The 12,850-nt window shown below is 43.1% G+C and overlaps 1 protein-coding gene across 1 annotated transcript in view; it reads left to right on the forward strand.

Annotated features, from left to right (window-relative positions):
• DNAH3 (dynein axonemal heavy chain 3) overlaps positions 1-12,850 on the forward strand; it is a 379,066-nt gene that overhangs the window by 289,259 nt on the left and 76,957 nt on the right. The window contains exons 40-43 of the mRNA XM_066576291.1: positions 3,088-3,324; positions 3,491-3,594; positions 4,863-5,157; positions 6,807-6,986. Of these exons, the coding sequence (XP_066432388.1) occupies positions 3,088-3,324; positions 3,491-3,594; positions 4,863-5,157; positions 6,807-6,986 (816 nt within the window). The remainder of the gene's footprint in view (positions 1-3,087; positions 3,325-3,490; positions 3,595-4,862; positions 5,158-6,806; positions 6,987-12,850) is intronic.

Below are 12,850 nucleotides of genomic sequence, written 5' to 3' on the forward strand. Positions count from 1 at the left end.
CTCTCTCCCACTCACGCTGGTGGGCAGAATAAACCTGCTAAAAATGAAATTGCTACCAAAATTCCTGTATATACTGCATAATTCTCCTATGTTAGTCCCTAAAAAATTTTTCACTAAGCTCCGTGGGATCGTACTGCGCATACTGTGGAGGGGCACTGCACCCAGGATTAAATTGGAGACTCTGTGCCTCCCATCGAGTGGAGGGGGACTGGCCCTACCGCACTTCTATTACTACTACCTGGCCAGCCAACTGGTATACGCGGGATGGTGGATATGCTCGTCAAATTACAACCCGGCGGTGGGCCTGGAACGTAGAATGGTGGACCCTGCTCAGAACCTACGGGGACTGCTATTGAGCGGCCCCTCATCCTCAATCGCCCCTCTGCCTACTCCCATGCTGGTGACACTGGAGACCTGGCAACGGGTCACGAGACTGTCCACTACAGAGGAGACTGCGCGATCCCCACACACTCCCCTCTGGAATAACCCCAAACTGCCACACTTCCAGCGCTTCCCGGAGTCCGCCTTTTGGAGACGCCGGGGCGTCAATGTCCTCTCTGACATAGTCAGCGAGGGCAAGTTTTGCACCTTTATGCAGCTATGGGTTGCCCACGGCCTGCCTGAAAACTCCTACTTTAGGTACTATCAATTGCGAGATGTAGCCGGGGCTCAGTTTGGAGGTTTGTCTATCCCACTATCCATGACACGGCTGGAGAGCCTGGCGCAGACGTGCAATCTTGTCAAACCGCTGTCGAGTTTTTATGCCCACACGGTGCGGTGCTTGGCCCCGCTAGGCGAAAGGGCCGTACAGAGATGGGAGGGAGATATTCCTGACCTGACCTCAGGGGAGGACGAGGATATACTGGGTGGCTCTGGTCCCCCCCTGGTTAGCGCTAGAGACAAGCTCATCCAAGTTAAATTTCTGCACCGCATATATTATACCCCCTCCAGGTTGTGCACCATGGGCCTGCTCCCTACTGCAACGTGCCCACGATGTTTGGTGGCGGATGGGACGGTCATGCATGTGTTCTGGGAGTGCGCGGTCCTACAGGAATACTGGAGAGACGTGCTTGTCTTCATGGAAACACATCTAGGGGCACCGAGGATCATGCATCCTGGAACGTGCCTCTTTGGGCTTGTGGGAGACCTGCCGGTGGCGGCAGCAACACGTACATTATACAAGTTGTTACTCTTCTATGCAAAAAAAGTGATCCTACTTAATTGGAAACACCCTGGGAGGCCGACTAGGAGCGCATGGATCCGGGTCGTTAATGCTGAAATCCCAATGTACAAATTGACATACATGGCCAGGGGGTGCCCTGAAAAATTCGACAAGATTTGGGATAGCTGGGTGAGTTGCCCCGCGACCGCGTCGGGAGAGCCAAGCCAGGCGGTAGGGGGGGAGTGAGGGAGAGAGAAGGAGGATAAGAAAAGAGAGACATCTGCTAAATCTGCTTTCTACGATAAAACCCTATGCTCAGAAAACTAATTTTTTTTTTCTCCTCTATTCCCACAGTTGTTCTTAAGAGAGTCGCGCCAAGGGGTTGGGGGGGGGCTAAGTTTAAGTTTTTGGGGGTTTTTTGGGGTTTTTTTTGGGGTTTTTCTTTTTTTCTCTTCTTCCTGATTGATCACAGCTGATTTATTCAAGGTTAAACTACTGTTTAGCAATAACTGATAAAGTTAAGAGTTTAAAGGGGGGGGGGGGCGAAAGAAATAAAAGTACTAGCCAGGTATAGCATGCCAAGAAGAAATATGTATATGTACGCAGGCAAAGGTTATCTCTACCCTGTTTCTCATGATATGTACTAGCTGCTGAATCTGACACCTGCGGTGACAGCTATCCGTGTTTACGTGTTTATATGCTTGTTAATTTCTGGCTAAATAAAATTCCTTTAAAAAAAAAAATATGCATTACTTTGTTGTTTTACTGCCATAGGTGGTTTCATATCCACTAAACTAGTGACGGGTTCCCTGTAAGATATTGCCTGTCATACTCCATTGAAATCGATTAGTGACCCACTGAACTATTACTGACCTGAATTATTGTTGTGTGTACCAAAGACAATTTTCCCATGCACAGGCCAAAATCAAAGGAGAAAAAGACTAGAAAGTGTCTTTTGTAAAGGTTCTTTCGTATGGAGCGACTCATTCCGGTAGATGAAGGACTTTCAACGAGATTGCTGCACGTCTATCCGGTCTTTGCACAGGCCAGTTCCACGTGGTTCCATGTAGTTCATGTGATCATTCATCCCTTATTCATATGGGAAAGATGTGCAGCCAACAGCGATGATTTCTTAAGTTGCACAAAAGATGCGGTCAGGCAAACAACTGTCTGCTTGTCTGTCGGGTGATTTTGTGCAGCTTCACACGAACTGACACTCGAGCAATCAAATGTAACTACAAATGTTTGTGCCTGAGTATGGCCCATGTACAAAGACCTTAAGGCTCATTTTATAGTTGGCAGTATTTCTACCTTCTAACCATATATTTTGGTCCATCCCATTCTGAAATAGTCATCAGATTGGGAATCTATGTATACACTTTAATTTAGTTCAATTCAATTTTCTTCAATCAAAACTGATTTTTGGTCTTTCTATTGATGAAACCGCTCCATACAGATCTTTTGATTACTGCTATACACACTAACGTGCCATTTATACAGTTTGATGATTGGGCAAGAACATTTCTACGACCATTTAGTTGCCTGATTTTTTTGGTCATATGAAGGTGCTGCTGATCACTTGATGAAAAAGCAAATACTCATTGGATGGGTGATTGCATCTTTCATGCAGTATCAAAAATTACCATTGTTATTATGTGCTGTCTATAATAAAGAACAATCAGATGAATCGTTCATCCTCTATGGAGTCTGATTCAGCCAGCTTGAAGGCCAAGTACAGCCATCATTGTGACAATATCTATGAATGTAAAAGAGCCCTAAAAAAATGAGCATTAACCTTTCCTCTTTGTACATAGCACTTTAATAAAACCCCCAACTGCTTACTGTGTTACTGGTGCCTATGGTGCGCCTCTGCTGGTGTCTGTGTTGTCCACTTTTTCTTCAATTTATGGCTTGTTATGTTGCAGATGATATAATCACTCCTGGAGAGGACAGTAGAGAGCCCTTGTCCAGCCAGCAGATAACATTGTGGTTACAAGGTCTTTTCCTGTTTGCTTTGGTTTGGACCATTGGAGGAACCATAAATGGAGACAGTAGAAGGAAATTTGATGTTTTCTACCGCAATCTACTAATGGGAATGGATGACCGGCACCCTCGACCTAAGAGTGTTAAATTAACAAAGAATAATGTATTTCCAGAGCGAGGTAGGCTTGTTAGATGTGGCATTGTGTAAAATGTATACAAAAGATAAAGCTTAAATTTACTAATACAAAAGTTCATAATTCTTTATGTATGATATAAGGGCAGAGAATTGTTTTTTGCGTATCTTACTATAATTCGGTTTTACCTTTCTTACTCTCTGATTCACAGGAACTGTATATGACTTTTATTTCCACAAACATGCCAGTGGACAATGGAATACATGGACTGATTATATTACTAACGAAGAAATGACCATTTCTCCTACTGCGAAGGTACAAAAGAAGCTCTGATATAATGTAGCGATTACTGTAGATTTGCTACATTGTTAGAGATCAGGTTTAGTGTGAATCCACAGGAGAATGGGAACATGCAGTGATCTGAGCCACTTTTAGCAAGGCCTGGTCATCGGTCCTAGACTAGCTGAGGTTGGAGGATTTCATACACTGCCAATGTTGAGGGGTTTTGTCATGTAAATGTGCTGAGAATGGTGTGATCCAGGAAAAGCATTCAGTGAAAGGGGATCCTGTGGATGGAAACAACTTGTCGTCTAAAATGGTCAGATGAGGATGTCAAAAAACGTTCTGACCAAGAGGAGGAGCACAGTCAAGCAAATCGGAGCTGAATACAATGCTGGTGCTCCAATTAACAAGTCCAAACACAGAACTTCTAAGCAGGGATGGGCTATAATAGCAAACGACCATTTCCAACACCACTGCTGTATTAGAGAAATAGAGAGACAAGGCTCTAGTGGGCAAAAGAGCACAAAATATGGATCACTGAGCAGTGGGAAAACATCACCTGGTCAGGTGGATCTAGATTTCAGTTTACCATGCTGATAGAAGGGTTAAAATTTGGCTCAAACAGTATGAAGTGATAAACCCTTCCTATCAGGTATCAACAATTCAGGCTGTTGCTGGTGGAGTAAAGAGGCCTTTCATACGGGCAGAATTTACCACATCTGCAGGGCTCCATGTGGATTTTGATGTGGAAAGAAAATGGCTTAAATCAGCATGCAATTCTGCATCAAAATCCACAGTTATCCCTGGCAAAAGTATTCCACCTCTGTGAAAGGTGGATGGACGCCCCGATGCATTGCTGCGGTACTAAATGCCAAACAAGTTCCAATGCACTACTGTATAGATGTCTTTAGTAAAGTGGCTATTCTTTGTGTGTATAGTACATTGTCGGTCTGGAGTTTTTACTCTATGGTGTAAGTCTATAGTGTAATGTTGAAAAACAGTGCATACAAAGCATTTTGGTTAGTGGTGTTTTTCTGTCTTTTTGGGGTCAATGGTGTTTTTTTGTTTTTTTTTTGTTTTTTTTAAAGCATCATGCTCTGGTATTGCATTATTTTTCAAGTGTATTTTTCCTATTGACTTCTCTATATGACTTCAAAAGCACCAAAAAAAAGTGTGTCCCCAAAAATGTTACAAAATGACACTAAAAAATAGAGACTGTGTGCGAAGGAGCCCAAAACTGTATGTGTGAATTAAACCTACAACAGACACTGTGAATAAGTATTATACTTCTACACCCCTAGGTATCTGATCTTATCATACCTACAACGGAAACAGCCAGACAATCCTTTTTCTTACATTTATATGTAGAACATTCTGTTCCTTTGCTGTTTGTGGGACCCACCGGAACAGGGAAATCTGCAATTACAAACAGCTTCTTAATAAAGCTTCCAAAAGATAAATATATTGCCAACTGCATCAACTTCTCAGCAAGAACCTCTGCAAATCAGACCCAGGATATCATATTCTCTAAGCTAGATCGCCGGAGAAAGGGCTTATATGGACCGCCTGTCGGAAAGAAAGCTGTTGTGTTCGTGGGTGAGTAGCTTTCTAATCATTAATTAAAGAAGTATTATATATTATATGATCCCTGTGTGACTACTGAATCTTCACACAGTATGATATCTTTCACTTGCTTTAACCCTTTCCAATCCACTGTCTGACGTCTGAAGATATTCTGATTGAAGGATGTACAGCTCCGATGTCGGAAGACGTCCGGCAGGGTATTCTTACTGTATATTACTGACTGCTGTGTTGTCGGGGGCCTCTCCAGCATGTCCCATACCGCAGTATTGTCTCTAGCCAGCAGATGGCGCAATTGTATAATGGCAGAAAGAGAAAGCCCCCTAGGAAACCCTGAATCCAAAATTGGATTGCAAAGGGTTAATGTGTTAAGATAAAATTCTGTGCCACAGTTTATACGGGCTAGAGCCAGTATTGCGGTATGTGACATGCTGGAGAGGCCCCCGACAACAGAGCGGCCAGTAATCTACAGTAAGAATACCCTGCCGGACGTCTTCCGACATCGGAGCTGTACAGCCTTCAATCAGAATATCTTTAGACGTCAGACAGTGGATTGGAAAGGGTTAAACTTTGCTAGATCTGTACATAGCTACCATTTTTAGGGCATATGTTAGTTTATAGAGGTTAGTTCAGCCAAAACAGGTGGCTCAATGTTTAACATTGTTGCCTTGAAGTGCTGACGTTCGGTTTTCAAATCTGACCTGGGACTACATCCACATGGCATTTGTATGTTGTCACTGTGTTTGCTTACATTCACTGTGTTTGCTCCCACACTCCCAATACGTGCTAATTAGAGATGAGCGAATATACTCGTTTCGAGTAATTACTCGATCAAGCACCACGATTTTCGAGTACTTCCGTACTCAGGTGAAAAGATTCGGGGGGCGCCGGTGGGCGGGGGAGGCGTGGCGGAGCGGGGGGGAACAGGGGGGAGCCCTCTCCCTCTCCCCCCCACTCCATGCTGCAACCCCCCACTCACCCACGGCGCCCCCCGAATCTTTTCGCCCAAGTACGGAAGTACTCAAAAATCGCGGCGCTTGGGCGAAAAAGGGGCGTGGCCGAGTAGGTTCGCTCATCTCTAGTGCTAATAGGTTAAAAGGATTTTCCCACTAATGACATTTAATGTCTGATTTCTGGGGTCTTTAGCGATCCTTACATCTGCACGCCCAGAAGCCCCATGTAGATGGAGCGGTGATGTGCATGCATCATTGCCTCATCATTCAGTTATATGGTCTGAGTGCATCAATCTCCCGACATCCCATAGAAGTGAATGGAGCAGTTATCATGTCTGTGCACCACTGCTCAATTTACATGGAATATTCGCGGTGCTTGGATGTGGGGTTTGCTGAGGGTTCCAACAGTCAGATCTCCAGACATTTATCCCCTATCACGTGGAAAGATAATAAATGTCATTAGTAGGAAAATCCCTTACATTTGGATTTGAACCCCAATCGGGACATGGACTGACAATGACAATCTCTGTATAGCACTGTGGAATATGTATGTGCTATATAAATGAGTAAAATAAATAAGTAATGGAAGAATTACAGTAAAAATGTATGGCCAACTGGACGTTCCAGTAATTGAAACATACTACTGAAAAACCTATGGAAATATAAAATTATGTCCTGTACATATCTGAGCGAGCCTTATTTTATCTATAGATGATCTCAACATGCCAGCAAAAGAAATTTATGGCGCTCAGCCACCCATTGAACTATTGAGACAGTGGATAGACCATGGACACTGGTACGACAGAAAGGACACCTCGCGGCTAGATATAGTTGATGTCTTACTTTTGTGCGCAATGGGGCCCCCTGGAGGAGGGAGGAATGACATAACAGGTAAGAAATGTATTGTATAAGAAAACAAAGCATGAAAACATACCTTATGTAGTTAAATATTTTCAATAAAGGTGATTAAAATAAAAATATTCCTACCAATATGATGTAAATATCTCTGATATTTCAATGGGGAGCGGTAATATATCACTGCACATATTAACTTGTATAGCCATACTTGTCAAGTTTATGGCTGTATTCTGAGATTTATGAGGCATTTTATTGGGCAAAGTAATAACATTTTCAGGAAGTAAAAGAAAACGATTGCTGATTATTCAGTAATATTATGTGAGAAGAGATAAATTACGTTGACGCATACTGAAGAATCATTAAACAGGGAGTGCATTTTTGAATTAGAGCCACTTGGGGGTATTTATCATGGGAAGAATTTCTGACGCCACTTTTCTGACAGTTTTTTTCTCCTTCTGTAGTTTAACGATGCAACAAATTTAGCAAATGTTGCAGGATGTTGATTTGTTGCATCTTTAAATGGTTCTAGAGATGTGGAGTCACATTGTGAGATTGCAACAAATTTTGCAACTTTTTCAAAAACAACAATTCTTAAATCTATCTAAAAACCTAAACGCCCTTTTAGACGGGATGAATGTCAGGCAAACAATGCCCGACACTCGTCCCTGCACATACTAGCTCCCGTGCACCTGCATGGTACTTAGTATGGTTAACTCTCAGCGGAGAGGCTGAAGGAGATTTCTCTCCTCTTGCTCCCCTATCCCTCTCCATTGACTTAACATAGTGGCTGTGCAATACTGAATGGCCGCTATTTACGCTGACTGATGAGCAATCAGCTCATCAGCCATAATTTATGCTGCATAAACGATGCATGATGAGCTGGTCGCTCATCGTTTAGTGTAAATAGCGGCTGTTCAGTATTGAACTGCTGCTATGTTAAGTCAATGGAGAGGGGCGGGGGAGTGCAAATAGAGAAATCTCCTCCAGCCGCACCGACCCCTGCTGGCCGCTCTGTGAGCGAGCCAGCACTATTAGCTCCCATGCAGGAGCACGGGAGTGAGGAAACACAGGGATGAGTGTCGGGCATCATTTGCCCGACATTCGTCCCATCTAAATGGACCCTAACTCCAGTCAAACCCTGCGCTCTTTTCTAGCAGGTTTTGAAAAGTGGAGTAGCAGGTGTAACATCTGCTCATTTTTCCACTTATCGTTGTCTAGATTGATTTGCACCCAAAAAAGAGCACAACATATGCCAGAATTCAGGTGCAACAATAGTAATCAATGTGGCATAGAAAGTCTATCAATATCAGGCAGGAAAAAGCACATACAGAGAGAGTTGTGTAAGCAAATTCACATACATGCTGCTTTCAGTGGTTGATACCAAAAACAATAAGTAAGCAGCATAAACCACCGTGATCTGTTGTAAATGTTGTCTTTTTTTACATTTATTAAATTAAATGTAAATTTTTTTTTCTACTACAACTCAAAACTAGAGATGAGCGAGCACCCAAATGCTCGGGTCCGCGTTATTCGAGTCGAGCTTTTCATAAAATTCGAGAGCTCTACTCGAGTAACGAACCCCATTAACTACAATGGGAGACTCGAGCATTTTTGTATGTGGGACGCCGGGTGCCGAGCTTTTTTTTTCTCCCTAGGTTCGTCTCAGTGGGGGGGAGCCAAAAACTGGGGTGGGGTCGAACACGGCTTGATGCTCGTCCGAGTACCGAGCACCATCGAGTACGCTAATACTCGAACGAGCATCAAGCTCGGCAGTGTATGTTCGCTCAACTCTACTCACAACAGTTCACTGAGGTTTTATGCAGCTTTCTAACTGTTTTCAGTACCAAACTCCGAATGGAGCACGTGATGCAGTTTTTTGCACACGTGTGTATGTAGGTACACACATTGCAGAAGGCGAAGCCAGTGGATCAACAACACTCTCTAAATAGTGGGGCCAGTAACATTAGTGAAGTTCTTAGGCCCCCTCACTATTTCTGACATATCAGATTGATGTTCCATATAGAACATTCTTTCCAGAGTATTATCACTATATCATAATACAGTATATGTAGAAGGTATATGTTTTGCAGCACAATGACTTAATGGTTAGCACTGTTTTCTTGCTTTGCTGAAGTCTTGGGTTCAAATCTGCATGTCTGCATGAAGTTTGTGTCTTCTTCTCATGTTTGCAGGGTTTTCATTCAGGTTGTCCAGTTTCCTCTAAAGTTCCAAAAATGCATACTGATAGCTTAATTAGCTTTCTATTAAATAGATCTTAACCATTTACAGAGCACTGAACATTTTAAGGGCCCATTCACATGGGTGTCAAAATCGTGCAGAAGTTCGCCACGCAAAACAATTGCGGGAAAATCATGTGAATGGACGATTTTCCGCGATCAAGTCCCGAGCCTCATTAGCGTCCAAACTGCAGGCTTAATATTATAGAGTAGGAGGAGCTGAGCAGATTGACATGTAGGTTTTTGGGGAAAGAATCAGTAAAACTTGTATTTTATTCATTTATTTCCCTGCACATTTTGAGCTGAACAGTCCAGTGATTGACAGCTATCTCTACAGGTAGCTGTCAATCACTGATAGCTCCGCCCATTGGACTGTTCAGCTCAGAATGTGCAGAGAAATAAATGAATAAAATACAAGTTATAGTGAATCATTCCCCATAAAACTATATATCACTCTGCTCAGCTCTTCCTGCTCTATAACATACTGTAGTTTCGGCACCATGTTTGAGCTGGCAGACTCCCTTTAATAGTACTTTCACAACCATTTAAACTTAACTTAAGGGGTTAAAGGAAATCTGTCATCTAGAACAGGGGTCCCCAACTCCAGTCCTCAGGGACCACCAACAGGTCATGTTTTCAGGATATCCTATGGTAAGAACACCTGTGGCAATGTCTGAGGCACCGACAATAATTATATCACCTGTGCAACACTGAGGAAATCCAAAAAAGATGACCTGTTGGGGGTCCCTGAGGACTGGAGTTGGGGAACCCTGATCTAGAACACACTGTTCAAACTGTAGGCATCATGTTTAGAGCAGGAGGGGCTGAGCAGATTAATAAATAGTTGTATGGGGAAAGCTTCAGTAAAAATTTTATTTTATGCATTTATATTTTTGCACATTCTGAGCTGAACAGTCCAATGGGCGGTCCTATCAGTGATTGACAGTTATCCGTGAATAACTGTACATACAGAGGTAACTATCAATCACTGATAGCTCCGCCCATTGGACTGTTCAGCTCAGAATGTGCAGAGATATAAATTAATAAAATACAAGTTCTACTGAATCTTTCCCCATAAAACTATATATCAATCTGCTCAGCTCCTCCGGCTCTACAACATGATACATGCAGTTTGGATGGCATGTTCAAGCTGACAGTTTCCCATTAAGAATGTATTTTAGTGATACTTTATGCTATTAAGAAAGAAAATTAACTTAAAAAGTGTAAAACAGATAATTTTTATGCTGTATTTCTTTATATATCCCGCAATAAATTAAAAAAATAAGAACTACGGATATAAAAATGACATAAAAATAAAGCCTCGTGTACAATATCAAGATACAAAAGTAATTGGATCACCGAACCAGGAAAGCTTTCAAACAGATGAAAATATCCCAACCTTGAAGGTGGTCAAAGATAGCTGTCCACCAAATGTTTGTTTGGCTGACAGTAATTCCTTGCAACCCCCTCTGTACACATTCACAGAGTGTGCATATGTTCTCAGTGGGGAGAGGGGAATAAGCCGCTGCCAGACACTTCTAGGAGCTTACCTCCCTTGAGAATAAAAGAATCTGGCATCTGAGATTGCCATTGGGGTTAGAGTCAGGACGATGCCTGATACATTAGGCCACATTTAGCATGTTACTCAAAAAGTGCTGGAAAGCATAATGAAGTCAGACAGACCCTCTTATAGGCAATTGGGTCTGTTCATCGCAATTTTATTCTGTAATAGGACAGATCCTTTTGTCATTCAAATTATTTTTATTAAGTTTTCAATAAACAAACATATTACAGCATCATTCCAAAAACTGCTTTTCATTTATGGTCATAAAGCCTGCGCTGACAGGAGAGGTTGCCACCGGTGTCCCCTATACCTTCTCGTTCGATAGCCACCGAGTAGCCCGCGCGTGTGACAGGTTGCCACTTAGGCGAATCTCCAGGGATAGGAGACCCAATAGTGATGTAGAAGCTTAAAGGCTTATAGATGCTATAGAACTTAAACAGGCCTTGAGGGAAATGGGGATTAGGTGAGATAGGGGAGGGGGTAGGAGGGAACTAACAGCAGCTGGGAGCTCAAAACCATATCTCTATGCATAGAGTAGATTGACTAAGTTTAGGTGGATACAGCACCTGTTTGAAGCCAAGCTTTCGGCTCTGTGGAATTCCTAAATACGATCCAACCCGTCCAAGTTGTATAATATTTTTCGATTTTACCCTCGTCTGTTGCAGCGAGTTCCTCCATTTGGTTTATGTTATCAAGGACTTCCAGCCACATAATCCTCGTGGGAGGAGAAGAGGACCTCCATAGTGTTGGCATTATCTGCCTCATGGCAATGATAAAAATTTGAGGGTGCTTTTTTTAATTCTTTAGAGGGGTCCCGGGATCATGGACAGCAAAGCCGCTTCTGGTGTGGGACCACGGAGTCTCTGTAGACCGAGTTGTAGGCGTTAGTAATCTCCTGCCACAGGGCTAGGACCAGAGGGCAGGACTACCAGATGTGTATAAAGTCTCCTCTCCCTCTGGAACATCTCCAGCAGGTGTCCAGGTTCTGGGGGAACATTTTTTTTCCCAAACTTGTAGGCATGCTGTACCACCGAGACAGGTGGTAGTTGTATTTTGTTTCTTGGAATTTCGATGAGATCACCAGCGAGTGAGTCAGTGTAAAGGCCTTGTTCCACATCTCTCCTTGAAAGGATCCTCCCCAGCTCTCAATAAATCTTGTTACATACAAAGTGGGTCTCCACTGCCAGTAAGAGACTGTATAGTGTTGATATACTCACTACTCCCGACGTGGAGGAAACACAGAGCTGTTTAAACTGGGAGAGGGGAGCAAGAAGAGAGGTCAGTAGGCCCTGAGATTGGATGAAATGTCTAATCTATAGGTATTGGAACCACGCTTCGGTCTGGGGACCCCTCTTTCTCAGAATCTCGTCCATTAGACTGACTCCCAGAGTCGATATGACATCTCTAACTCTAGGGGCGGGAGTGTCCCTTTCTACCAAGAGGAAAGAGCACTCCAAAAGGGCAGGGAGATCGGGGTTACCGACCAACAGTCTAAGGGGGCCAGGACGGGAGACCAAATCCAGGCGCGAGGCAAAGCCATTCCAGGCGACTAGAATCCTTTTGGGCAGGGATTCTGTTTTCCTGCTCCAATAACGATGCAGGAAAACGGGATTGTGCACTGAATCCCAAACACAGATGTGAAAGTTGCTTAAGATGGTTGGCAGTAGGGTCCCCGAGAGTATATATAAATTGAACTACCCCCCAATAATACATAAAATCATAAATGAACTACATAAATGGAACAACCTCCCACTTTCATTTTTGGGCCGATGTCATCTGATTAAAATGATTAGTTTCCCAAAGCTTCTCTATCCATTGCAATCTATTCCACTTTTACTTAAACGACAAGATTTGGGAAGGCTAAACACAGCATTCACGGCCTTTATCTGGTCCGACAAACGTCCACGTATAGCCTTGAAAAAGCTTATGCTACCTAAGACTAGAGGAGGATTGAATTTTCCAGATATACGTGCATATAATATAGCTAGCCTTATGCGACATTCAGTTGACTGGCTACTGAAGACGAGCCATTTCTCAAACTATCAGCTAGAGAATGACCTGATGCACCCTTGGAGCTTAAACGCTCTCCTACACAC

The sequence above is a fragment of the Eleutherodactylus coqui genome, chromosome 8, assembly GCF_035609145.1.
Source record: "Eleutherodactylus coqui strain aEleCoq1 chromosome 8, aEleCoq1.hap1, whole genome shotgun sequence".
Taxonomy (NCBI): domain Eukaryota; kingdom Metazoa; phylum Chordata; class Amphibia; order Anura; family Eleutherodactylidae; genus Eleutherodactylus; species Eleutherodactylus coqui.